Source organism: Aulostomus chinensis, chromosome 5 (genome assembly GCF_037954235.1).
Source record: "Aulostomus chinensis isolate RoL2024-O1b breed Wild chromosome 5, RoL_Achi_v1.0, whole genome shotgun sequence".
Lineage (NCBI taxonomy): Eukaryota > Metazoa > Chordata > Actinopteri > Syngnathiformes > Aulostomidae > Aulostomus > Aulostomus chinensis.
The window spans coordinates 20,990,083-21,015,925 of record NC_141324.1 but is presented as its reverse complement, the minus strand read 5'-3'; the positions used below and the strand labels follow the sequence as shown (position 1 = coordinate 21,015,925).

General features: G+C 41.5%; 1 protein-coding gene across 3 annotated transcripts in view; it reads right to left on the bottom strand.

The window, feature by feature from the left end:
- fam110b (family with sequence similarity 110 member B) overlaps window positions 1-22,285 on the bottom strand; it is a 28,796-nt gene extending 6,511 nt beyond the window's left edge. Inside the window, exons 1-5 of one of the 3 annotated variants that reach the window (XM_086203839.1) lie at window positions 22,167-22,285; window positions 7,124-7,242; window positions 6,820-6,935; window positions 1,665-2,319; window positions 409-815 (exon numbers count right to left, since the gene is read on the bottom strand). In XM_086203839.1, the coding sequence (XP_086059965.1) occupies window positions 409-815; window positions 1,665-1,787 (530 nt within the window). In that variant the 5' untranslated portion in view covers window positions 1,788-2,319; window positions 6,820-6,935; window positions 7,124-7,242; window positions 22,167-22,285. Of the gene's footprint in view, window positions 1-408; window positions 816-1,664; window positions 2,320-6,819; window positions 6,936-7,123; window positions 7,243-14,607; window positions 14,942-22,166 lie in introns of those variants that run through there. The other 2 variants (XM_086203838.1, XM_086203840.1) reach the window with 2 other exon arrangements.
- Window positions 22,286-25,843: the final 3,558 nt, after the last annotated feature.

The window sequence follows — 25,843 nt, the reverse complement described above, 5'->3', positions numbered from 1 at the left end:
TCTTGTATTTCATTCTGCGTTTATGGTTTGTTAAAAAGGAAAGATCCTTCTAATGAAGGATAACCAAGAGTGTTGAGAGGGACTTACTTTCTGCTTTATGAATGTTTCATATTTGCATGAATTTATCTTGAAAAGCCCTTTTAGATCAGCTCTAAATTCACAGGTTGGAGCAAAAACTGGGCGTCAAGTCCTCTTCCTCTGAAAAACATTCTTCCACCAAGTTCTCACCATAGTTAGCAAACCACTGTTCCTAAACCCAGCAGGTTGGATAAACCAACTCCAACCACGTGCTCAGTTTCAGCTGCCACTGTGGAAAATATGAGAAATTCCACATAGTAGCAAAGAAAGCTTAAATTTAAAGCTAAAACACTGATTTACACAAGATAAAAGCACAATTTAATAGTTTACCCAGAAGGTGTCCAACTCCTGGCCATTCCCCCTGATGACCTCATCAAGACAGCACTCTTAGCTCCGCCTCCACGCCCTTCTGCTCCTGACGAGGACGTCGAGTTAAGAAGGTTTTTTAGGATTTCAAGGTTCAAATTTTCCCGCTTGCTGCTGCCACTGCTGGTTGCACATGTGTCTGACTTGGCATTGTTATTGGACAGTTTAAAAGGTATCCCGCCTCCATTTCCCCCTCCACCAATCCCAGATCCCCTCTTGGATAGAAGGGTGTGGCCAATGGGAGGCTTGGCCAGAACAGGGGGTTTGATTGGCTCCTGCTTGGCGTTGATAACCTCCTGGCTCTTGACATACTTGGCCTTGTCAGCTTCTAGTCTCTCAACAGCACTGAGGCGCTTGGGGTTCGTTTCAACCTGAAACACACATAATAACAGTAAAAGAATATCTCAATCATTTCATTTAAATCTGAATAACCATCACATTTATCATATGAGACAAATGCCTCAAGACATTGTCCTCATGAGACCTGAAAATTTCATCTGCAGCCCCTCGCACACAGTGCACTCGTTTGCACAACAGGGAAATTTCCTGTTTGTCTGAGTCAAGCAGAGTCATTTGTGTGCCATTCAAGGGCTAATAGAAGGTCACACAACACTTTATTCAAAAGAACAAAGACAAAAGAAAAGCTACAAGAAAGATGCAATATTGTGCAGCAGATACAAAAAAAACGGAAGAAAACTTCAACTTTTGAGTATCATTACTGCATTGTTCAATAAGGTGCATACACTGAAAGTGTACCTGAAGTACTTGTCCTGATTGCTTTTTATGTTTTAAGACTATGTTGCAAGTTACAGAATGCTACAACCAAACATTTCCCTAAATGAAAAAAGTATAATGGACCACTGAAGGCAAAGTATCTTTTATTATTGGTATTTTTCTTAGAGACATCGTTAATGAGCCACCATATTGTATTGAGTTTTCAGCTTGCCATTACAAACTGGATCCTTTATGGACCTTTAAAGTAAATGACCAAGGACACAACAATGCATCAATACAACTCAGAGAAAAGAAATTACTCGAGGTACAGCCAGTGTTTTGAATGTTTGCATTGCTTTTCTTCTCTACGGGAGTGTCAGATGGAAAACAAAGTCTCTCACACACACACACACACACACACACACACACACACACACACACACACACACACACACACACACACACACACACACACACACACACACACAAATCTGATGAACCAGTACCTGTCTCCTGAAGTAGTCAGGGCCCTTGTTGAGGATGCGGAGTGGTACAGTAGAACTAAAGGGTGTTGCAGGGCTAGCGGCCTTGCTATCTGGCAGGGCTGGGGCCAGTGTCTCTGTCGGCATGGCAACAAGGCGGCTGGGGTGGCCGGCCGTGGTGGCAGAGGGTGCGGGGGGGTTGACAGAGGGTGGGGGCACCACAGGACCCCCAAAACATGAAGACACAAGGTGGAGAGGAGAAAGCCTAGAAAGAGAGAAACCCCCTGGCCCTCAACATTGCCTGAGGGACCCTGTGAAACTGAGTTGGACTTTGTACTCTTGCAGTACTATACTCAAATACTACTACTGCATTTCCTGGATATAATGCCTTCTTTTAGTTCATAGCCCTACAACTTTCAGTATAAATGTCACTGGTCTTTACTGGAAGGTCTCTACTGGTCTGGGGTCCTTTAGTGACCTACTCCTAAAATGGAAGGGTGAGCACAGTGACCGAGTGGATGAAAAAAAGAGTGATGAGTATGTTTCAGTGCAGCAGTGCGGATGAGTGCTTCAACAATGATGAGGGAAAAGCAGAGGATGGTGGTAAGGGAAAAAAAAAACTCAGCCCCCGCTGCCTCTCCAGCCTTGCTTCAGCTCTCCCTTCAGCTCACCACACTATCTGAAATAAACCAAAAAGGAGGAGAGAGAAACAACCAATAGGGTTAGAATTAGGCTGTGACATCACGCACCTAGTAACAATGGCAGGAATAGCAAAGACACACACACACACACACACACACACACACACACACACACACACACACACACACACACACACACACACACACACACACACACACGATCATGCTTCCATCACTTCAGAGGGTCCAGGTTGGAAAATACTAGAATTATCCTTTAAAGGGAAAGTTAAATAAACAAACCAATGCTGACGATTCCATTGGTTATTGAAGAGAGTGAAAACTCTGTAGTTAGCAGGTATCAACACAACTGAACAACTAAGGGAGGTTTTGGACCGCCGTGGTGTGGCAAGCAGATATCTGAGCTTCCATGTAACAGTTATAATTTATCCTCTGAATGAGAAAACTGGACACATTACGTGTGCAACTGGATTAATAACATATCATTGCCAATAAACCTAAAAAACTCTAAAATCTAAATCAATGGAAGCTGACAGCGGCTGGGTTGCAAGATATAGCCGCAGCCCATGCGTTCCACATTGTTAACGCTCAACACAGCCCTGCACTGAATGTCTACTTGGACTTTGGAGTAAAGGAAACCACAATGCTTCCAGTCACCAGCTTGTGCTCCTTGCCTACAGATTCTATAATCATATGCAGGTTATGTTTACAGAGATTACGTTGTGTTAAATGGGTTCTATTCAGTCTTGACCTGCCATGAAATTTGAATCGCTTTTGGACAATTATTCAACTTCTGTTCGGGCCTAAAGATCCACTTAGCAAACAAGTTACCTCTAGATAGCCATGAACTGTGATAAGCCCATGATTTATGTTCCCAAGCGCAAATAGCAATTTTCAATTATTCTACTCCCCCCAGTCTTTCCTTTAGAACCACACATTTGCTGTTGACACAATAAAAATAACAAATCCTTTATAACTAAAAGGAACTTAAAACAATCAGGGATATCAGTGATGCTTTCCACCCAAGAGATGAGTGAGACACTATAATGGGTTTAGTGAAGCCAGGAACATCTGAACCTTCAGGAAAAGTCTTGGTTGATAATCTGCTGATTCATATAAACAGATCATCATGTTAACTGGAGCAATGAACAGAGGCTTAATGTCATGCAAGCCTTATACTACAGCAGATTCATTTCTTGAAAGGTTTCCAAGGCAATGTTCCGCTGAGTCATCCTTATGTCATGCTACTATATGCTGCACATACTCATTATCTTTGTATCTACTGCTCTCTGACCCGGTTTCTTCTGTTGTTTTGTGTTTGTTACTTTTTTGATTTGTGTAGAAATCTACTTGTCTTCCAGTGACGGCAGTTTTTGCTGTCACCAGTTGTCCTTAGCTCCTTGCACAACCAGCATCCACGCACGCTTGCACTGCTGTCATGACAAGTCAATTTGACGCTTTAAAATGATGACGATGGTGATGATGATGATGACGATGATGAGCCCTCCAGCTCAAACAACTACACATCACACAGATCTAGTGTCAGACTTGACAAAAGGCCTCACGGGAACACTAAGCGTGAACGTCATGCCCACAACAGCACCGATTTCAGCAAACACAATAGAATCAGAGCACTCTGACATATGTCCTGCCAGTCAAATAATGGCTCAGATTATAGAGCGTTTGATACCCTAGGACATAAACACAGTTTTGACCGCCCAGACTGGTGCCAAATCACTATCTTTCTGGCAGTTACATGGGCAAATTTGGCTTAGTTAGCAATGCTGACCTCAATAATCCTCCTGCTACAAGCTAAAAAAACATCTGGATTCAGATTCATGAGATTTCTTGCATCAAGCTACCAATCTCTATCTAAATATGACCTTACATCATTTTCAAATCGTTTTCATGCATTTCATAACTGCAAAGGGTCAAGGAATGTAAAACTTTATTAAGAATAAGGTTAAAAATAGAATCCAATCAATTTAAGTTAGTTCCAGGACTGGGGCCTCCCTTAAATTGATCAGTGTGAAGTGGCCTGTTGGAGCGGGGGAACTACCAGAGACACAAAAATAAGTTTCAAACAGAATTAACTGAGCTGTTGCATGAAGGGTTTGGAATCACGCATCATGAGTTTTGTGGAGTACAAGGATAAATGTATAACAGTGAAATAAGCACAATAGGTCGCCCTCAATGTCATTATTATTATATGTCAGTTATATATTAAATACAGTAATTCTTTTTGAGTGAATCATGGCCATGGTTCCTAAAGAAAAGGAACAGAAGCCATTAATAACTATGAAAAATAAGACATTTTCAGGATCTGTATTATTTTCTATAATGCTATTGAGGAAAACAAGAGTCTTCTGCTTTCTCCTCTGAGTTAATTACATGTTTTTTTTAAAAATAGTTTTATGAAAATAGAATTCCTTTCCTGTCATTAGTTATGTTTCCGGACGTACTCTTGTTAGGAAAAGCACAGAGTTTCTACCCATCTAATCCATCCGCCAGTAATCTGATACACACGCACTGAAGAAGAAAATACAGAACACATAAAAACAGACCAGCTGTTCATATTCATAATTAATATTCCGCAGATTATTTTTTATATCCAATATCATCAATTTCATATTCCCAGATTAGAAAAAAAACTGTATAATCCACACTGTGTGTGTGTATGTGTGTTTGTGTTTGACTGATTGAGATATCCTCTTATCTGTCCTCTAAATCCATCCCCTGCAGATATGGCTTGGACACACACACACAAACACACACACACACACACACACACACACACACACACACACACACACACACACACACACGCCTTGCCTCTTTAGGAATATAAATTCACCTCAAACACAAACTGTATAAAAAGAAAGTTGCCTAATTTGTTGAAATCTTTTACTCTCACATAAACAAAAAAATAAATCCAATAAATATGTGTATTATTGTTATTATTTACTGCTTTAACCAGATGAATGTTATTGTCTCATACCAACAACTGTATATCCTGTCATTTCCCAATTCTGTCCAAAACAATGGGTTAAATTACAGAGGAGCAAAGGGAATTTTTAATTCCCCACATCCCCCCTGTAACGTTAATCCCATTCAAAAGGGGCTTTGGCCAGCACTCACCCAAACTAGGACTGGACAATCAACTATTTCCCAAAGAAATGAATCACTTTCAACACAATACCATTTGTGGCAGATCCCCTTGGCTCAACAGTTAATCACTGTCAGTGTTTCAAGTAGGTCATCTATATCAGTTTGAAATTATGTTATTATGAGAGTCCATTCGAACACAAAAAGAACAAATTATATTGGAGAAATTGTAGCTCAGGATTTGAGTCCAGATGATGAAGTGGTGAGTAAATGATGAATGAAACAAAGATAATAGAAAGCAAAAAAAAAGAAAAAAAGAAAAACAACCCCAAATTGGCTGTTTTCAAGGCTCTAAACCAAGAACGTGTCTTCTCCATTCTCAAAAACAGGTTTGATAGCTTTATATGCGTGAATTTGACATACATTACTGTAGGAGAGCAGCTAATTTGTGACCACATACAGCACATAACTGTACAGGTGTATGTTCCCCCACGACACACTCAGGACCGACTGTGATCCCATCAGCCAAATCGCCTCTGGAGGTGGTCAGAGATGCACTATGACTGCACCGAAAACAAGTGTAAATGCACGACAGTCTTCAGTTCGCAAACAAAAACAGGCAGGCGTCATCCTTAATCCTCATCACTAAGCCCCTGAAACACACCTGATCCGACCAGGAAGTTCAACACAGTTGTCGAAATCAGTCCTGAAAATCCATCCCTCTAGGACTCTGCTTAGATTTTTGTGATTGGTCCGGTCAAAAATGTTTGTTTCATCGCGACTTTTCTTAAATAACTGCAACAAGACCCACAGATTTCTTTTCTTTTTTTCTTTTTTTTTTGTGTGCAACAAATTGCAGAAACTGTATTTGGTGCAAAAACTCCAATTGGTTGCACATTAAAAAAAAAGGACCCAATATTGTACAAACAAAAAGAATCTCTTAAAACTGTATCAATGTCTGGGAGACAGTACTGCAGTACCAAGGGAGCTGGTGATTACAGCGTGAACGCCGTTGTGAGCAGGTTTCTGGTGCATCATGTGAACACGCACTGCAGACGCACAAACACGTAGAGGGAATTATTTCTCACAGTCATTTTCAATCTTTTCTCTCTCCTCAGCTATGGATATACTGCATTCAAATAAAATACCAAACTCTATTCCACTGTTAACAACACTCTCAGGGAAAGTCTACATTTCTATCACGTTCCCTACAATGAACTAAAACTCAGACGACGCACACTCACACTCTAAACATGTGATAGTCATGAGAAAGTGGGTTCCAGTCTCAGATGCTGTCCAAGATAGCACTTGGCTGTTGTTCAGTGCTGCCCTCATGAATGTGTTTTTTTTTTCCTGTATTCCAGGAATGAACAGTGCGCTGCAGGAAAATTGAGATGTGCACAGAGAGTACTCACCCCGAGTAAAATTAGACGGCATGGTTTCATCCTTAAAACCTCTATTTTGTGAGTTTGTATGACTCCGCAGCAGCACAGAGCTCAGAAGTATGCAGCCAGATCAGTGTTTCTGGAGGCTAGTCACAAAAGTACAAGGGAAAAAAAAGGAGAAAATATTTCCGTCTTATGTCCTCCGACTGCTCCGCCTTGACTCTCAAGGATGTAAAGAGTTTCCTGAGGCATTTAAGCCTCCTTGTTGCAAAAGTCACTGCAAAGAAGTGGGTTATATTTAGTTCTCCTATGTGAGGGTGGTAGTAGGTCTTACCGGTTTGAAGCTATCTTGTCGGCTAGCACGTTGGTCTGTCCAGCATTGTTATTTGCTGTTGGATCTTGATGCCTCCTCTTTCTCCTCCAGGTTCTGCAGGTTTTCAGCAGGTGCCACAGCTGTCAATCAAAGACACAAAATTACCAAAACATGAAAAGTGAATCACCCCTTCTATAAGAGTCTGTGAGCAAGACCCTCCTGTGCAGAAAGACAACTGTTACAGAGAGGTACAGGGACTTCAGAGTTAAATATTTGCCAGCTGCAGGAGCCAGAGCGCATTTGTCAACTTTCTACAGGCTGCAGTTCAGAAGCGATGTGAGGCAATCAGCGAAAAAAAAAACTGTTGAAACCCATTACTGGCAGGTTGAACCGCAAGCGCGACTTCAGTGATCCTGAAGGAAATTCATGAAGTCACGTGATCGAATTCACTCACATGACTAAACCACAATAAAAGCTAATGAAAGGATAATAAAAAGATAGAATGTTTTAAGAAGTGAACACAATCCTGCTATGTCCAAAATAAAAAAAGTCTAGAGTACTTAGTCCAATTGGTCAGTTATCCTCCACTGTTTCCTTTGGTTTTACGGACCATGGACCCCTCTCATTGGCTTCCTGCTCTTTCTATTCACGATGTGATTGTGAAGCTTTTACTTATTCAATAATCTTCATTGGATCTACTTCCCTCCACTATTGAGCCCATATGTGTAGGAGCTCAGTGGTCCAGATGGTCAATCAGTGGGAACTGGAGTTCCATCAAATGACCTGTTGGCTACTGCAACACACACACACACACACACACACACACACACACACACACACACACACACACACACACACGAGCGTGAACAGCTACTGTACATTCATGTACCATGTACTGTAGTCAGTAATACTGTACTTCGAATGGTGAAATATCTCAGTTGACAGAATCTAAATTTTAAAAAAATTGTACGACAATTTTTAAACCAAAACAGAGCACCGCCACCTGTCTACAAAAACTTACACCCTTAGATAATTGTGGAAAAACTTACAATCATCAGTGGAATTGTCACACAGAAAGCTGCCAACTTATTCAGTTTGTACTCAATTAAATGGCAACCTGTAAACGCACACCACCGCTGCCATGAACAACAAAAAAAACAGGTGTTATGCTGGACTCTGCCAGCACCTCAAGGGAGTGTGCGCAAGTAAAAGCTATGTTGTAGTGATTTTTAAGAGCACCAGACTAAATTCTTATAAAGTCTGAAATTGAAATTGCTTTGTATGGAAATGCATGTCAACTTCATGATGCATTCAGTTGCACCTGAAAAGGCAGAGAAGGTTGTTTATAACAGTCTATTGTTTTTTTTAGTACTGAGATCGTTGAAGCAGGCAATCAATCCAGAAAGGTTCATGTGTGTTTTAATGTAAATTAATCATGTTAGCTCAGCACTCCTCAAGCGTTTGAGCACACAGCAGAGGGTCTCTGAGCAGCAGAGAGTCAACACGGTGTTTCTGTGTGGTTTGACGGTGCTGATGCAAACCGACAAACATTTCAAATGCAGTCTTGCGAACACAGTGGAGCTGTGAAACCATGCCAAGCAAGCCCTAAGGTGGTACCCTGGGCTGGACTCAACCATCCAGCCAGAGAGAGAAGAGCAAACACACGTCTCACCTTTGAGACGAAAGCAAACTGATGATGCTACAAGCTTTCCACTCAATTACATGTGGAGACAATTACGTGTTGGCCAACACTACAGATGCTACAATTAAGACCATGTGAATTCCACAACTAAACAGTCATATTGTTCATGACCTTTTAATCTGAATATGACATGTGACTGCACACACACACGGACACACAATGACAATAAAAAGATAACTTGGTACAACAAAGCTGAGATTCATGTGATGTAACTGCCCCTTCCAGTCTCATGGCCAACAAACCATCTGACACAACAGGGTAGTTCATAATACCGAGCGGGTGGATTTTTACTTTTCGTCCTCTTTCTTGATGATCACCCCGTATCAGATCTCCTCCTTGATCACTCTGCTCAACGTGTACGGCAGCCAATGTCACCAAAACCTGGTTTATGTCAGCGTGCATGTTAGAAACAAGGGCTTTTCCAGGCTCGTGGTAATGGAGGTCCAGCATGAGTCAGCAGAATCAAACACGTTACATCACTGGTGTGTAGCTGGTCTTGTAGAACAGAGTGTTCTGGAGTAGCTTGTGGCTGCTGTGTTTCAACCTCTTCTCAAGCCTAAACGTTAGGCTCTCTGAGCGGCCGTCTCTCACTGTGCTCTCCCCACTCAGCTTCATACACCGATAGGCTTTAATAAACAAGACCTTTAAGGACGCACTCAACGATTTGTTAGACATATTAGATTACATGGCTTCAGGGTTGTTTTCTTAGGTTCGGCTGGAAGGGGACCAAGCTAGGATTTGTCTGTAATAGGAAAAAAGTCCTGCCAGAAATGCTTTTGTGGTTCTGTGCTTTCATTTGAAGGATGGGAGCATTCTGATTCAGTATCAGGTCCAGTAATAATGCAATTCACATCGCTAATATCAGACGGACAGTGCCACTGATGCATATTTTCATAGCTTTGCTTGGTTGTGAAAGCACAGCAGAAGTCTGCAGCACGAGTGAATGTGAAGGTGAATGTAAGTGTTAAATACAAATGTAAACCTGTTTGCATATGAAAGCAGTTCCCATTTCAATAAACCAGGGATCCCAATATTGGATTTTTTTTTGCCGATATCCAATATACTGCAACCTGTTGGACCAACAACTGATGCCAATTCCAATATACCCACTTTTTCCCCACCTGATTGCAGAGATCCTAGTGTCTCCTCTGAAGAAGTATAAGCATTTTATTATGCATTTACTGATCAGCCATAACAGAGCTTCAGACTACAGCCAAAGCTTAAAATCTCATCCAGAGAGCAGGTTAAATTATCAAGATGAAAATAGTTTACTCCCCACGACCCCTTTAAAATCGATCCTATTGGGAAACACACACACACACACACACACACACACACACACACACACACACACACACAAGACCTACTACATTTTTTTATACTGCCCTTCCCTTTATACTGCCCTTCCTCCATCACTCGTTGCCCTCCCATCAACCATCCTACGTGTGTTTCTCTAGTAATCTTTCGCTCCTCTCCTCCTCCCACACATTCTCAGCAGGCACTGAGGTGGACAGGCTGCTGCAGAGCAGGAGCCCACAGCAAGTGTCCCAACACCAACACATGCCAATACTGCAACATTACCCACGTTCTTATACTATCAGGAGGTGCTTGCGTTTGCTACTCAAATATTTATCAATTGATCAACTGATCCAATGTCCATAGTTTCATCGATGAATAGTGTGTTATGTGTGTCACAGCATCAGGGTTTCTACCAATGTCTTAGCTTTGGCCACTGTATCAGTTACCCCGTAACACAAATAAATGCAAACTTGTGTGCGTATCTAAATGCAATAATCACCCAACTGTGAGAAGATTACAGCTAGTAATTATAAACTAATTTATTCATTTCGAGACAGAAACCATGTTTATAGTCATTTGCAAATTCAGTTTTCTTCTTATTTTTTTTTTTAACAGGTTGTATTTTAAAATCTAAGCAAACATTTTAGCAATGAAGTCAAAATAAGTAAAATGGGCATCAAAGCAGTCAGACATCCCACTGACACAAAACATTTATTCTTGTTGCCGGGCAACAGCTTCGATATTTTTCTTTTCAAGTGCACCACAGAATTGTTATTTCACGCTCTCAGCAAACAATAGTTACCAAACCCAAAGATTGTAAAAAACTGACAGCCTCTTCAAATTACATGAGATGAAAACAGTGGAAGACAATTTGACATCCTCACACATCCAACAAACGTCCATACGTGTTCATATTATCTTCTGCTGTTGCTTCAAAGAGCAGTCATATTGGAGCGCACCAGTGTCATTCCCATTTCATCAATAAGCAGGAGCGCCTCTGTATGTACCACTGGACCACACCCCTGTGTGTCACTTGCGTTGGATGGCTAAGGTGATGTAGTTTAAGTCGTAGCCCATTTAATGTAGCACTACTTGTTTATGATTGTGGTTAAGAAGGTAAACAAACTGTGGAAGAACTTCAAGGGCACAGAGGTCAGAAAACGATGGAAACAAAAGAAGAGATGGAATACATGTGCGCCATGTCATCGTTAGCTTAATTTGACAATGGCTGGGTACTTTGGACAGCACAATCCATATATATATATATATATATATATATATATATATATATATATATATATATATATATATATATATATATATATATATATATATATATATATATATATATATATATAGTATAAGTGAGTGGTCCTCCAGGTGGGAGCAGCTGATTGGAGGACTGACTCATGGAGACCATTTTAAAGTGAAGCGCTCCAGACATCAGTACACTCTCTCTGTGTCCTGAACCCCCTGCAAGACTGCGGAACTCAGAGCTGGTGAGATTAGTGGGCTAGCGCTTCACTAGTTCTCTGTGCTTGGCTTCTGAGGAGCAGTCCAGGAAGTGTTGGGGTGAGAAGCCAGTTTTGATGGTGAGTTTTCTCCTGTTCACAGTTACTTAGAAAAGTCTACTTTCTTTTGCTTTATTCTGAACGGATGAGTCAAACTTAAAACTGAAGAATATTTGTTGCTTTGGCCGAAGGGAATAGATTTGAAAACTATTTTCATCCCCTAGAGGAAATTCACATGTCCAGCAGCTCACCTCAAATAACAACCACTCTTCAACTCCAACAATAAATAATGTATAGATACATACTATTAAATTAAAATAGTACATTGGTTCTGCGGTTCAGTGCGAGGATCCGGCTGCTGCAGCTACTCCTCACCAGGAGGCTGGGGAGGGGGTGTCTGATATTGTCCATCATAGCTCTCAGTCTGATGAATGTACCCTCTCCTCCAAGGTTATCAATGTGTCCAGCTTCCTGCCGATCACTGGGCAGGCATTTTTCCAGGGTTGTGCTCACCTTGACATTTACTTGAACAGTTGTATAAATTCAACTTTGTTTAGACTACAAACACTGTTGCAATGGTCACCCTTGGAAGTCTTCGATATGTTAAGCTTGGATTTACCCTGGGCCAGGTGTGATAAATACTTAAAAGTAGCATTACATGTTTAGTTTCAGAGGTGTATCAGATGGAGGAGACACACCATGCTTCCTATTCCCCCTGGTACTCTGTAAGAGGGCTAGAAGAGTCACTTTTCCATCTCTCTATCTCATCCAAGCGACAATTTTCCATGAACTGGACAAATATTATCATTTGAATCTATTCAAACAGCAGCACAGCCATTAGCAGTGGTGTGTTACTGCATGCACTACTTGAGAATGGGAAATGGATGCCCCCTGTGTCACCTCCCTTTCCTCCGTCTCTCGTTCCCAGACTGTTCCAACATTCTCTAATCTTATTACAGGCTTTCAGCTCTTCACGGCAGAGTAAGTGAGCTGTGAGTGTGTGTGGTAACAGTATTATTATTACATTTCCATGCTAGTGAGAACCCCACTGAGGCAAAGTGCAGCAAGCTGGTCTTTTAATAACAGAGATGGAGACAGAGAGCGAAAAGAGAAATTCATATAAAACAGTGATGTGTGTAGGTGACCTTTGCTTTCATCCACTGCTAGTCACAAAAATTAACATATGTTTCTGCACTTTTAGCCTTGTTTCTGCTCCCTTCTTATCGCTGTCCCCAGCTAAATCACCTCACAATCAACAGACTGGGCATCACACCCACGTTCGCTGTTCACAGACTCGATCGTCTGTAACTGTATCTCATTGCTGGCTCAGGAGAAATAATAGTAAAAACCTCTATCACCCTTCAAAAGGTACTGCTGAATGCTTGCTCAATTAATAAATCACTCCAATTGAACTGTGTATTTGCAACAAAAGTCTTGCATAATCTGATTCAGATGATCACAGATTATGGCCCTCTAATTGGAGTCGAGCCTACAGGTCAGGGCAAAGGACAGGAGGTGGTCTTCAGGAGCTGCGGTCAGCATCAGGTGGCGAATCTCTAGGTTTGCTTTCCAGCTGTAGACCACTCCAATTGTACCTAATTCATCATTTTTATCATGTACAGACCACCTGGTTTCAAAAGTTCTGATTTCAGAGAATTTTCCCCTCCTTTTTAAAGGTTAGATGCATTGGCGGTCATTCCTTTGGTTGAACTTGACAGTTACAGCCCTAGTTTTCATAAAACTGACGCTATAGTTGCACCTCTCATGAATGTCTGAGCTTCCTCACACCTAAACCACACCCGTATCTCCTCGAAGGATGCTGATGAGGACGCAAGCACAGGAACACAAGAACTTGAAGCCTGGCAAGACGGATTCTCTCGTGATCTCGTAAATCAAGATTCCTGGTGAGAAAGATGACTTCTGTAGTTATGGATAAAAGCTTAACCTTCGACAAAGAAACTGTGATCGTTCATCACTGAGTCCGAGCGGATGTATCGTAACCGGGTGTGCTGAGGCACAACATCCATGAGAAAGGCATGTAAGGACAGCTCAGAGCTTTACCGCTGCTGCTGCTGCTGCTGCTGCTGGCAGAGGTTTAACTACGTTGTAAAGCTTTCCATCTTGAAAGCAGAAACTCCAAAAATCTGTATTCTTGCCACAAGATCACCTCCTAAAGACCAAATGAATCAAAGAGAAATTACATTAAACCATGACAGCTTTACTAGTTACAATGATGTGCTGAGCCATGAGTGCTATTCATTCTCGGCCCTGCATTGTGTATTCTCACTGTGGACTTTTCAAACTCCTCAGATAGTTAGGATGATATTCCTTCAACTTCGTGAGACTGCGGGGAGAAAGCAGGAAATATTTTCACACAACAAAAACACTGCGAACTGTGACGCTCTCTTCTATAGGCTTGTCTTCATAGTTGGATCACGACTACTGTGATGTGTAGACATGCTGTCGATTATTTCTGCTGACCTCCATATTCACTGCTATTTACAAGAGTGCTGTGCTGGTCTGCTCTCCGTGTCGAAGGTTCTCGGTGTCAAATAACTTTATCCAGCTCCTCCGCACACAGATTTTACTGAAAGCAGTAAAGATAACCACAGTAGCGGCTACGTGGTGTGAGGACTGCATTCATTCCAGACTACAATACATTTTAAGGCCCATTAAGTCAAATAAGAGATGAGCTACCAAAGAAAATGTAGTATTTTATTTCTCAAACTGTCACCCCAGCAGTGAACATGAAGTATTTAAGTTTTCGCTGCATCCTACAGACAAGAGGTCTGTCTTACAAAAGGCCACACAAGAGCTGCCGGACTGGACTCTACAATTAAAGTGTTAAGACAACACAACTCTGCTGACATACTGACAGAGGCCCTTCTAGTACTTTTAACTTTTTTTTTCATTGACATTCCAATGTCTTTAGACTTAAAATGCCATTGTTATTTCAAAGGTTGCCTTCTCTACATTCATACAGACTGGCTTACCACAAGAGCAGGTCCTGGAATTCCACACAGCTATGAAGAATTTAATAACCTGCCGAATGAGGAAGCACGCGATCACGGTACACATTGTTGCCCATGGCAACAGTGAGTCCACCTTTGCTCCAAAGAAATAATTTTGTGCAGATATATCAAGCAGGCCTTTAGAGATGGATAGAGCAGCAGAAAGCTGTATTTAAAACGAATCCACAACCAACAGTTGAATTGTTGTCTGAAAGCAAGACCTTAGTGGCAGTCGTAATAAATTCCTGGTTGTGGTAAGAGGCACAAAAGCTAAAGCTTGGTCATGTCCAAGCTAATGGGTTTAGCATAGCTCTACTGATCGACTCTTACAGATTTACACTACCGCCTTAATCACCATTCTAGTTGAGGAAAGCTTCTTATTAGCCAGTCCCCTTGAGGAAGTAAATAAAACAATAACACTGATCTATTTTGCAAGGACTGAGCTGATATTGACACTGCTTTCCGATTTGAAAAAGAAAAATACAGTGGCTGACTTCCCTGGAATAAGAGAAGAGAAGGTATAAAAAGGCAGCTTGGTATGTACGACTGTGGTGTGTTTCAGGGCTGCGAGATACTCGCTGGAATGCAGGAGAAAGTTGTGTCAAGACCAGCTGAGGGACTGATTTTGGAGGAGCAAACAAGGGAACCAAGGGACAGACATCTGGTTTTACTGTAAACTTTTAGATGTTAAAAAAAATTGATGTGACATTGAAAAGGAGGTTACCAGATCGGGTTACAACAATTAGTTCCGATGAGCATTTGAATTTCATGACTGCTTTGACCTGAATGATGACCTTTTCATTGAGAAATGTGGGTTTTGACGATTTGAGAAGCGAGGAAAGGGTGCGTCGCATCGTATCATTCACGATAATACAATATCATTTTTAATGTGATAAAAATATATGAATATTATAATGGCCATTACACCAGATAACAATCATATGCTTAGCTTGTGCACAGCAACAACAAACAGTCTAAAAGGAGCGACTTCCAGGGTGCCGGGGGCAAAAAGTGGTGCCGAAATCTCAAAGCTAACGCTATTGTAAGTTCACCGAGTCAGCATGGCATCACACATCGTAAAGAAATTACAGCCGCAGATTTTTTAACATTTTGTTACTAAAGATACGTCAATCCAAACAGGGAAGACCTCAAGCAGTATATTACAAGGGTGGACCCTTGATAGGACAGCCCAAAAAGAAAACTGTTCTTGCCCAACTACAGTTCTCCTGGACATGTGCTAGCCTCACTAGCTTCTGCAGATAACTACACTTTGACCACTTGGTCGAGTATGACTACCGTGCACTGTGTTAACAGCTCCAGAATTAAAACAAGCTAGTTAACCAAGGACTACACAATACATAGTGTGAGTCTATGAGTCCAGGATGCAAGACGATTACAGATTTTCCGTGAGTTTCATGAGACAAAGTAGGGTTGACTGAACTAAAGCTATACATCAAACTCATTCAATTTCAAGCAGGCAGGTTAGCTGGCTGAACATCAACATCAGTCGTGCAAATGGTAGAATGCACATCCAGTTTAAGCAGCGCCTCGCTGGAAGTATTTCTTTGTAATCACTGCAGATATGCAACTACACTCTTCACCTTGTTGTTTTTTCAGCCTTTTATAGACAACAAACAAGTAAAGCTAATTTTCCACATTTCCGTTCAGCAGGCTAACTGAAAGTGTGTCTATCTGTGGCACGATAACCCGGATTAACCTTGGTGCCGCCTGTGATCTTGTTAGTACCTGTCTCAGACCGGCTTGCACCGACACTCAGAGCTGACCACGGGACTTAACGGAAGATAAAAATATCTCACAAAAACCTGAAGACAATTGACCGATGAACCCTGCGTTATTTCAGAAGTAACAATTGTAGACTCTCAATCAAGGCAGTGTCACCTCTGCCAAGAGAAAGGAAGCAATGTTGCAACCTGGCTATAAACAGGATAAATGAAGTCAGGGCCTTCGCTTTCCTGTGTTTGGTCTAGTCAGTCTATTTCTGATAATGTCCAAAGTAACAAAATAACTGTGCATCCCATTTGCTACATTTTTACTTAAATGAATAGAGCCGGCAGTTGTTCAGCCTACTCTGTCAGTCATATAGAAATACTGACTCAAATAGCTGGATGGGGTATTGTGACAACGGAGCAGATGTTGTTCGCTGCTATATAAATCGAATAGGAGCTGAGTCATCAGAAGCTCTGCGACAGGATGAGGAAGCGGGGCTAACTGCTAACCACTAACTAAAACAAACCGGAGATTCCATCTGTTATGCTGGCTGGCTCTGTTCACTGGACAGCAGCATGGCCTACATCAGTCTTCTGAAGGTTTCTCAGTGGACAGTGGGGGATTGTTGCAGCTCTGCTTTCACACAACTGTGATGCTGCGGTGGAAAAACTCTCATCGCTGGATGTGTGAGTTTATGAACATGCGTGCCTGCTGCGAAAGCTTTGTGTTGCGGTTTATGTAACACAGCACTAATGTCATGGAGGCTAGACTGATCGGCGATACATTCTTCATTGATGCAGGGAATTTACAACCACATAAATCTCGGCTCTGTTCAACCAAAGCTCGACAGCGTGTCAAATTTGGAACAAGAGGCAGTTGTTGACTCGACGTAATTTGCCTCCTCACATGGACACCTGACCACATGTTCAAACTTTAGTTTGCTTGTAATGAGCAATAACGTTATGCTTTGCTACAACTTTATGTGACTTCACATGACATCCTGCCACAATATAAGCAGATATGCCAATTATCAGGTCAAAACAAAAGCAAAAATTCTTATCCCCAGTTTGATCATAAAAAAATTAATCATCAAGGAAATGAATATAAAGGATTTTGATTGTATCGCCAACTGCCACATGATGTCACTGCTCGCTTGCTGCTCGCTCTAACAACCACAGCAGACACACAGCAGCCCAATTATCTTTAAGATGCTGGCCTGGCCAAGTTAAGCAGAGCCTCAAAAAGTAGTCCAGTGGTATTACCCAAGGAATGTATCCAACTGTAACTTTTGTTCCCAAAATATCGGAGAGAAGTGTGTTGTAGAGGATCAGTTTTACCAGCCACGAAAAGCTCGTAACCCCAGAGTGGATGTAGACAGGCTAAACACTTTTGTTTAGTAGGAGCGGGGACTTGTAATGAAATTTATAACAGTGTCATTTTTAAAATTTGATTTAGTGTCAGAGGCAATGCCACGACTCAACGTGATTTATCGTGTCACCAGCAGAACTTTTTTTCACCGTCAGTTTCCTGCCAAAAAAATGTGTTGTTTACAACATAATCAATATCTGTTAAAAATGATGAATTCATTCGGTAATCACGACATTATTTCTCTAACAAAAAAATATGCACAAGAGTGCAGTAGGTGGCTGTAAACTGACTCCTATTAAACTGTTTTAAATAGTGATATCTGGTAAATACGTTAATTATGTTTGTTAATCATGTATCATTACAAACGTGATGTTTTGAACGTAAAAATCACCGCTACATTTCATGATCGTAATAATAAATGCTTAGGCATCCAGATATATTAGTGTGCCTCTAGATCCCAACCTCTGTGCAGCACTGCATGTTGCAGTAAGAAAAAAAAGGCCGTCTACAGTGAGTGAAAGAGTAGGAGCGAAGAAAACACTCCGAAAATGCTCAGGCTTCACAGAGTTAAGTCTTAATAATTGTTCATAAAAATGCGGTTAAATCTCTCTCAACAATTCTTCGAAGCTGCAGCCCCAGGCCAAACAGCGAAGCCCCAGTCAGAGCCAGGAAAAACCCTGACTGCTCGTCTTTTGCATGCGCTAAATTATCCGGCGTTACTCGTCAAGACTGCAGATAGAAGAAGCAGTGCATTGTCAGCAAGCTTCTCACTGTGGCACTGATGTGAAACTCTCTGACTTCTCTGACTACATAACTGGGTTGATTAGATTCCACTCCAGCAGAGTTCAATACCGTCACTGAATGATTCAAATATGCACCGAGTAAGAAAATACATCTCACAAATGGACTGTAGGCATCACACCACATATTTTAAAGAACTCTCCTGCACAAAAGATGATTATTTTTTTGGAGTGTCAACAGGTTGTCAGAGACCTAAGATGATGTTAACCAACGCCTGGTATAGTTTCCACCTCTTAAACCATTTTAAAACATTGGGATTTTGTAATTTTAACACACTGGAGGATTCAGTCAAGAAGCAGGACCACACACTCTTAACAATTTACAAGTGGCGAATACGGGTCAATTGTGTCAAGCATGACTTCTGGAAAAGTCAACTATGGATAAAGCCATGACTGGGATGACAAAATCAGCAGGGGTATTTAAAATGCAGTGAGCTGGAGTACATTTATATAAAGTTATATTGTTAGCATCAATTGCTGGCTTGCTCGCTCTCTTCATTTCACACTACAAGATCCCAGTAGTAATTTGTAAAGTTCAAACATGTTTGACGTTTAGAATATTAAACTGGGGAGGGTGCGATCTAGTCGCCGACTAAAGATTAAGTCTATAAACGCCTCACAGCACAGGTCAATTCAAATGGTGGCCTGCAGGCCACAGGCAGCCCAGGAGCAACCCTGGCCTCCCGGCCCAGTCAGAAAAGCAGAAGAAAAAAACTCATTACCTGAGTCTAAAGAATATCCTACAAACATTAAATGCAACACTCCAGAGTTATGTTCAGGAACATGAGCATTAGCTCTAGAGACTTGCTGGTTTAAGAACATTCCAGAAGAGCAAAGACTGTCTGCTGTGTGAATTGGGGGGAGCAGAGAGTGAAATTCATTTTTTTGTTTTACTGTCCTGCTTATGATGACTCGAGGGTGTGTTACTGGGTAAAATGTCCTGTATTTATGATCCTTTTTTTGGAGATTGACGACTATGAAAAACTTGGAATGTGCTTCAGGAAGGGAACATTTCTGAAGTTGATTTTATTTGTCAAGCCTGAGAGAGAAGGCAGAGTTTTCTGTTCAGAACTGACCTGGAATCTGTAGAAGTCGTTCTATTTTGCACCAAATTTAATCATTATGATTGCATGTATGACCACTTAAATACGGGGTGGTGGTTTGTTTTTTTTGTTGTTGTTGCTTGTTTTTCTGTTTTTATGTGTGGGACACCCATGAGGGTTGAACACTTTAAGTGCATGACACCGAAATAAAAGAAATCAATCAAACAAAAAAAAATCAATCATAGGATAGCATTGTTCTACCCACAATGCAGCATGCTGCTGTGGAAATGCTCCTCTCGTGGTGGTAGTAGTACTCCTATGATGCAGCCTGTAAAAACATGTCTCTCATCCATGAAACATAAAATCACATATTCTGCACATTTTTGTAAAAATCCAGTGCCCACTTGGAATTGGATCTTACTTCTCTACTGTATATCCAAATGAAAACATACACTCGTTCCATGTGCAGGGTGTTTAACTAGAATAATTACACCAAACGGTGAGTATTTATTACAGTGACAGATGCAGTCGGGTTCAGTACATACTGAGACCCTAATCACTCCTGATATTAACGATGGCACCTTGCACGGCAGCCTCTCCCACAGATGTGAATGAAGACACTGTTTCAAGTATTTTGGGGGAAAGTACGACACGAATACAGTCCATTGACCGTCTTAATGCCAGGTCTGGACCGAGCCTCTGTGTCATACGTCCTGAAGCAGCTATACACACACACACACACACACACACACACACGCACACGCACACACACGCACACACACACACACACGCACACACACACACACCACAGGACAGCACTAGGTGTTTAGGTGTTACTCAAGACTACAGCTGTTTTACCAGAAGACACACCAACAACCTGTAACAGTGTTACCCACACATGCCAGAGACTTCTCCAGTGCTCCGGTATCCAGCAATTATCCACTACCTCTTGTCTCTCTGGATTGATACACTTCGGAGAGATACTAAAAACTTAATCATAGAGCATTGAATTTTTTTTTTTACATTTCAAAGCAGTCAATTATGAATTTAATTATATATAAATTGAAAGCTCATTTTGGTTCTTTTTACTTTCTAACTTGGGAAATAAGCCAAAATGAGCCTGGTTGTTAGGACTCTCAGGGAGAGCATCCTTCAAGTCTCATTTAGGAGGAATTTTAACACATTTGGTGAATAAAGTAAGTATGGCATGGTATTTACAACCGAGGTGAACCATCCATCTGGAGTCTATCCCAGCAGCCTTCAGATGTGAGGCGGGGTTCCCCCTGGACAGGTCGCCAGTCCATCCCCGAGCCAACACATAAAGACAGAAAAACATTCACACTCACAGTCACACCTACGGTCAATTTAGAGTATCAATCAGCCTCGTCCCCTCTTGATGTCTTTGGACTGTGGGAGGAAGCTGGAGTACCAGAGAGAACCCAAGGCGAACTATTCTTTTAATTTTTCACATTGAATTATTCTTTCATGCACATTTAAGAACTGTATTTCTTTTCTGCCTCTGATTGTGAGAATCAAAATAACAGACATCATATGAGCATCATTTCAAAATAAATAATGTTAAATTATTATCAGTAGTCGCCATGAGAAGTAGGTCATTATCTGTTATCATCCATACGAAATGAAAAAATGAGTATGTGCAGATTTAAATATCTGCATCAGGCGTTTTCAAAAGCAACAGAGGAAGTTGGCGTGTCTTGTCTTGTGTCTTGTCTCCTTCATTCCCTGAGAGGTTTGTGTCACTAATGTCAGCACTGTGTGTCACTTCAGCTGACTTGTTCTGAAAGAGCAGCAAACCAGTGAAACTCCAACGATGCACCAATGCAGGACCACCCAGCTACTGGGTGTGATTCACAAAACATGAAATCTCCCCTAAAAAAATTCTACTTGAATCTTGAATACATTTAACATCTTTGTTTTGTTTTTTAATCAAAAATCATGAAAGCCCAAACCAGGACTGTTTATTATCAGATGTTGAATTGAAGTCAAAGTCTGTGAGAACGTTATGACTCGGAATTACCAGAGGAGGGGATACGGCTACGCTCTCTCGTTACCTGGCAGCCCCGCCGCCTGCGCTCAGGTGATGGGTGCATCATTGGTCACGAGCAGGTGTCTGTTAGCAGCTGACACAAACACCAGCCATACCTGCGTGCGTGCGTGCGTTGCTGGTGGTGCTGCGACGCAATGCCAAAATGCCAACCCCCACCCCCCCCCCCAACACACACACGCACGCACGCACGCACACACACACACACACACACACACACACACACACACACAATCATGGCTGTACTAGAGCCGCTGGAGCTAGCTGTGTAACCAGCAGCTCTTTACACAACCCCGAACCTCCACTCGCATTCGCCCTACAGCCTCACAGGCTCAACGCGGCTGCAGTGGATGGATGTGACTGAGCGTCCGTCTCTGTGACAGTACACACGAACAATAGCCATGTTTTCGACATGAAAGGAAATTAAGAAAACAGACAAGTCCTACGTGTCGCCAATGGCGTAATTCACATTTCAGCTATGCTAAGCTAGCAGGCGGCAAGGTTAGCATCACAACTCGGCAGGTATGCTGTTCTTACCTTGGTGACCAGCTGAAGAAAACAAAGGATGCTACTGTGGTTTCTCTCCGTTAGGTTGGTGCGTCTGTTCGGCCTGACAGCATCCTGTTCCCAGCCAGCACCACACCTGTGAAGCCACGCAGCCCGCGGACAACTACATCCGCTCGAAGCTTCCACAATAAATTGTAGTTCTAATTTCTTCTCCCAGTCTTTTTTTTTTCTAATGTATACATGTTGGACAAAGTAATACTTTGTTTTTGTGACCCATAAGCTCACATCCGTAGTGTGCACATGTTCCTTAACTACAGTATACAGATGCTGTAAACCACTGGTGTACAGTAAAAACACATGAGGTATCCGTAACTTACCTCAGCATCCTTGAGAGGAGGACTTTGACTTTTAATCCCTTACAGTTCCAAGAAAATTCTGTATTTTTTTTTTTAGTCAACTACGTGTACTGTATGTGAACCAATCAGTTATTGCATAGAAAGCATGAAAAATATCCCTGATAAGCTTTATGCACTTTATAATTGAAAGCATGCAGACTTCAACAAGAGGAATTAGAGCCAGATAATTCTATGCTGTTTCAGAAAAGATTCGAAAGGAGACTTTCACTCTATCAGAGCACTGTTTTGTTTGGCTATTTTTACTTTAGCTTGACTTTATTTGGCTTTTCTGTGGGAAAGTAAGAGTTCTTCCACCTCTATAAACTTTTTTTTTAAAGATCTTGCTATGCTGTACAATACAATAAATAAGTTCCACAGGTAGCAAAATAACAAATGATTAATGTTGCTTATGAAATGTATGTCTTATCCCAAGTTCTGAAGTATTAAAAATAAAACCATGCTTGACGTTGCCTTTATGTGGTAAAAAAAAAAAATTATGAAATTGTGAATGAAGAACGTGGCCCTGTATTTCCATTTTTTGAAAACTTTTACCGTTTTATTTTGAAGGTTAATGTATTTCCGTTACTTCCTCTTAAATCTCGTGAGCTCTACGCTGCTGTCCGCTGCTCAGTCTCCGCAATGAGACAAATACTTGGAGTTTAGCGGGAGATCGGGCAAAGACTGAACAGCGCTGTTCTCCATTTAACAGCCACCTCATGAATTCTCGCTGGCAGATAAAGACTTAACACATAATTTACAATGAGAGTCACTTGTGGGTCTTTAAATTTTAAAGAAACTGGAGTGCATCTAATTCTTAGACAGTCAGTTCTCCCCCCCTAACCATATGAATGGATCGGTCTGGTCATTAAAGGGCCAGTGTGTTTCTTTTCTTTGACAGCACGCCAGTCCACATGGGCAGCTTCCCTTTTTATCACAGGAAAGGCGAGTTTTCTATTTTAAGGATTTTTGATTAGATGCTCAGAATAGACCGGGTAGGCAACAATACTTTTTTATTGTGCCTTTTCTTCTGCAAAAGATCATTTTTCAGTCTTTCGTGTCAGGATTTTGGATCATATTTTGTTCTTAAGCAGCGGTAACTAGATAGCACTCAAAGCCTTTCCCCCACCCAGTTGGTGCAAGTTCTTGAAGAAGAGCCATTCACAAGACTTTCTGAACCAACCTGAGCTCTTTTGAGCTGAACCATTATGTCACTGACGACGCGTGTTGCACAATTTCTGTACTGTTTGGAAGAAAGACCAAGTATTTTTCCAGTCCTGCTGCAAATCTGATTTATGGGTCTGGATTGAATTAGTTGTTGGTGAGAATGGTTAAAAATAAAAAAAGGCTCATGCAAGGGAACAGAACCTGCTCCTTTTTGGTGGGAAATGGAGAGTGTTTACGTGTATGTGGGGTCATCAAAATCACTTCTGAAATGTTCTTTCCAACTGCCAAAATGTTCTTCTCTCACATTTCACATACACACAGGAAAGTTTATCAAAATTCTTTCAGGGTATGGCCATTAAATACTGTTACTGCATATTACCCCACTGAACCTTCTTTAGGATCCAGGATCTACAATTTGATCCAGATTGCCTCCAAACATGAGTCACCTGTTCCTTGTAAGTTTACCTCATCGAATCTCATCCGAATCCATGCAGTTTTGGAGATTCCCTGCAAACAAACACATGTCGTTGATCACATTAGCTTCATGGCAGATGTTAAAATTTAAAATAAAAAAAAGTTGTTTTTTTTCTTAAAGGAATATTTGGACAAGTACCCAGATATTTGACTGTACTGCAAAGAACCCTGACCTCATCGTGTCAAAAACTTCCTGTATGGACTTAACTGACCCTGGATTATGAAGCCCTTGTGCCTTCAAGAGTAGATCTCTGCAGACTTGGACAGAACACATAGTCATCTGCAGAGGGAGTTCTTCATTTTAAGAAACAGTCTTACTTTCACTCTGAGTAAAATGTCTGCTTTTCTGCCTAATTTATGGCAAATGGGCACAGGGGAAATTTCCAGCCCGTCTGTACTGGACCACATAGCACCAACTACAGACGTTTACCTAAACACAAACAGAAATCATTTTAGTTTGAGAGATGGTATATATCGGAACTATTTTTTTGCACTCCATTTTTCATACTTTGCACTATTCCTTTAACAGATTTGTAACAAAATAGTCATTGAGGTACGATCTTCAAGAGTCCGCACACTTTGTTTAATTTAAAATTTAATTTATGTAATTTGACCAGACGCTGGCAGGCCTTTTTCTAGATTGTACCACCTGTAACTGTGAGTCAAGGATTATCATCTGGATTATTCATGGGTCTTAGTTTGATCTGTACAAACAAAAACAAAAATACCACATCAGTGGGTGAAAGGCAGTGGATTACAGGTTGTTATTTATCCATAGAGTACTTTCTATTTAACTATCAAAGCACATGCGATTTGACACAGCACATTGCTCTGTGTGTGTGTGTGTGGGGGGGGGGGGGGGGGGGGCATGCGTGTGCTTGTGTGTTTGGGGGTGTGGGAGTGTGACAGGGAGACTGTGCCGGAGGCAGCTGAACCCATGTAGATGCACTCCTGTATGCTGATGTTTTGATGTCTAAACTCTTCGTAGGAGCTCAGCTGTGTCCGGAGTGTTTTCTCTGTTTCTGTGGTGGACCACTTTTTGTCCTGCACCCATGTGTATGTTTGGATGCGTGTACTCTTATTCCTCCTCTGAAGTGTCTACACAGATTCCATTTACTTTTCCTGTAAATCTGCACCAATCATCTAAAACATTAAAATTCAAAATTCACTTTATCTGCTTGTCTTTCTCTATAAATGATGGACAGTAAGTGTACAGTATTTTCCCAAACACTGTCACATCCCTTTAAGGGGTACTCATTCGCTGGAAAGCCACCAGGATCTGTTGATGGGATATTTATCTACATTTGTAGAAGCAGGCATCAAAGACTCGCCTGAAAAAATCTTGATTTAAACTTGCCTGGGTTTCCACAGATGGAGAGGAAGAAAGAGAAGAGACGTGTCAAGAGTCAGTAAGTGTTTGCCTGCTGCTCTGAAAGACAGTGCTGTTTCTCTATACACACACACACACACACACACACACACACACACACACACGCTCTGTGTTGTGATGTGGGCAAACCCCTAGACTGTTACCTAGCAACATGGAAAACCAGGCTACAGAGACAGCATCTTTGTCATTACAGACTGCTGTGCAAAATGAGGCCAAGTGGACGCTGGTTGTGGAAAAAAGTGGAAAAGCCATGCAAGGTGGTTGCACACACACATACACACAGG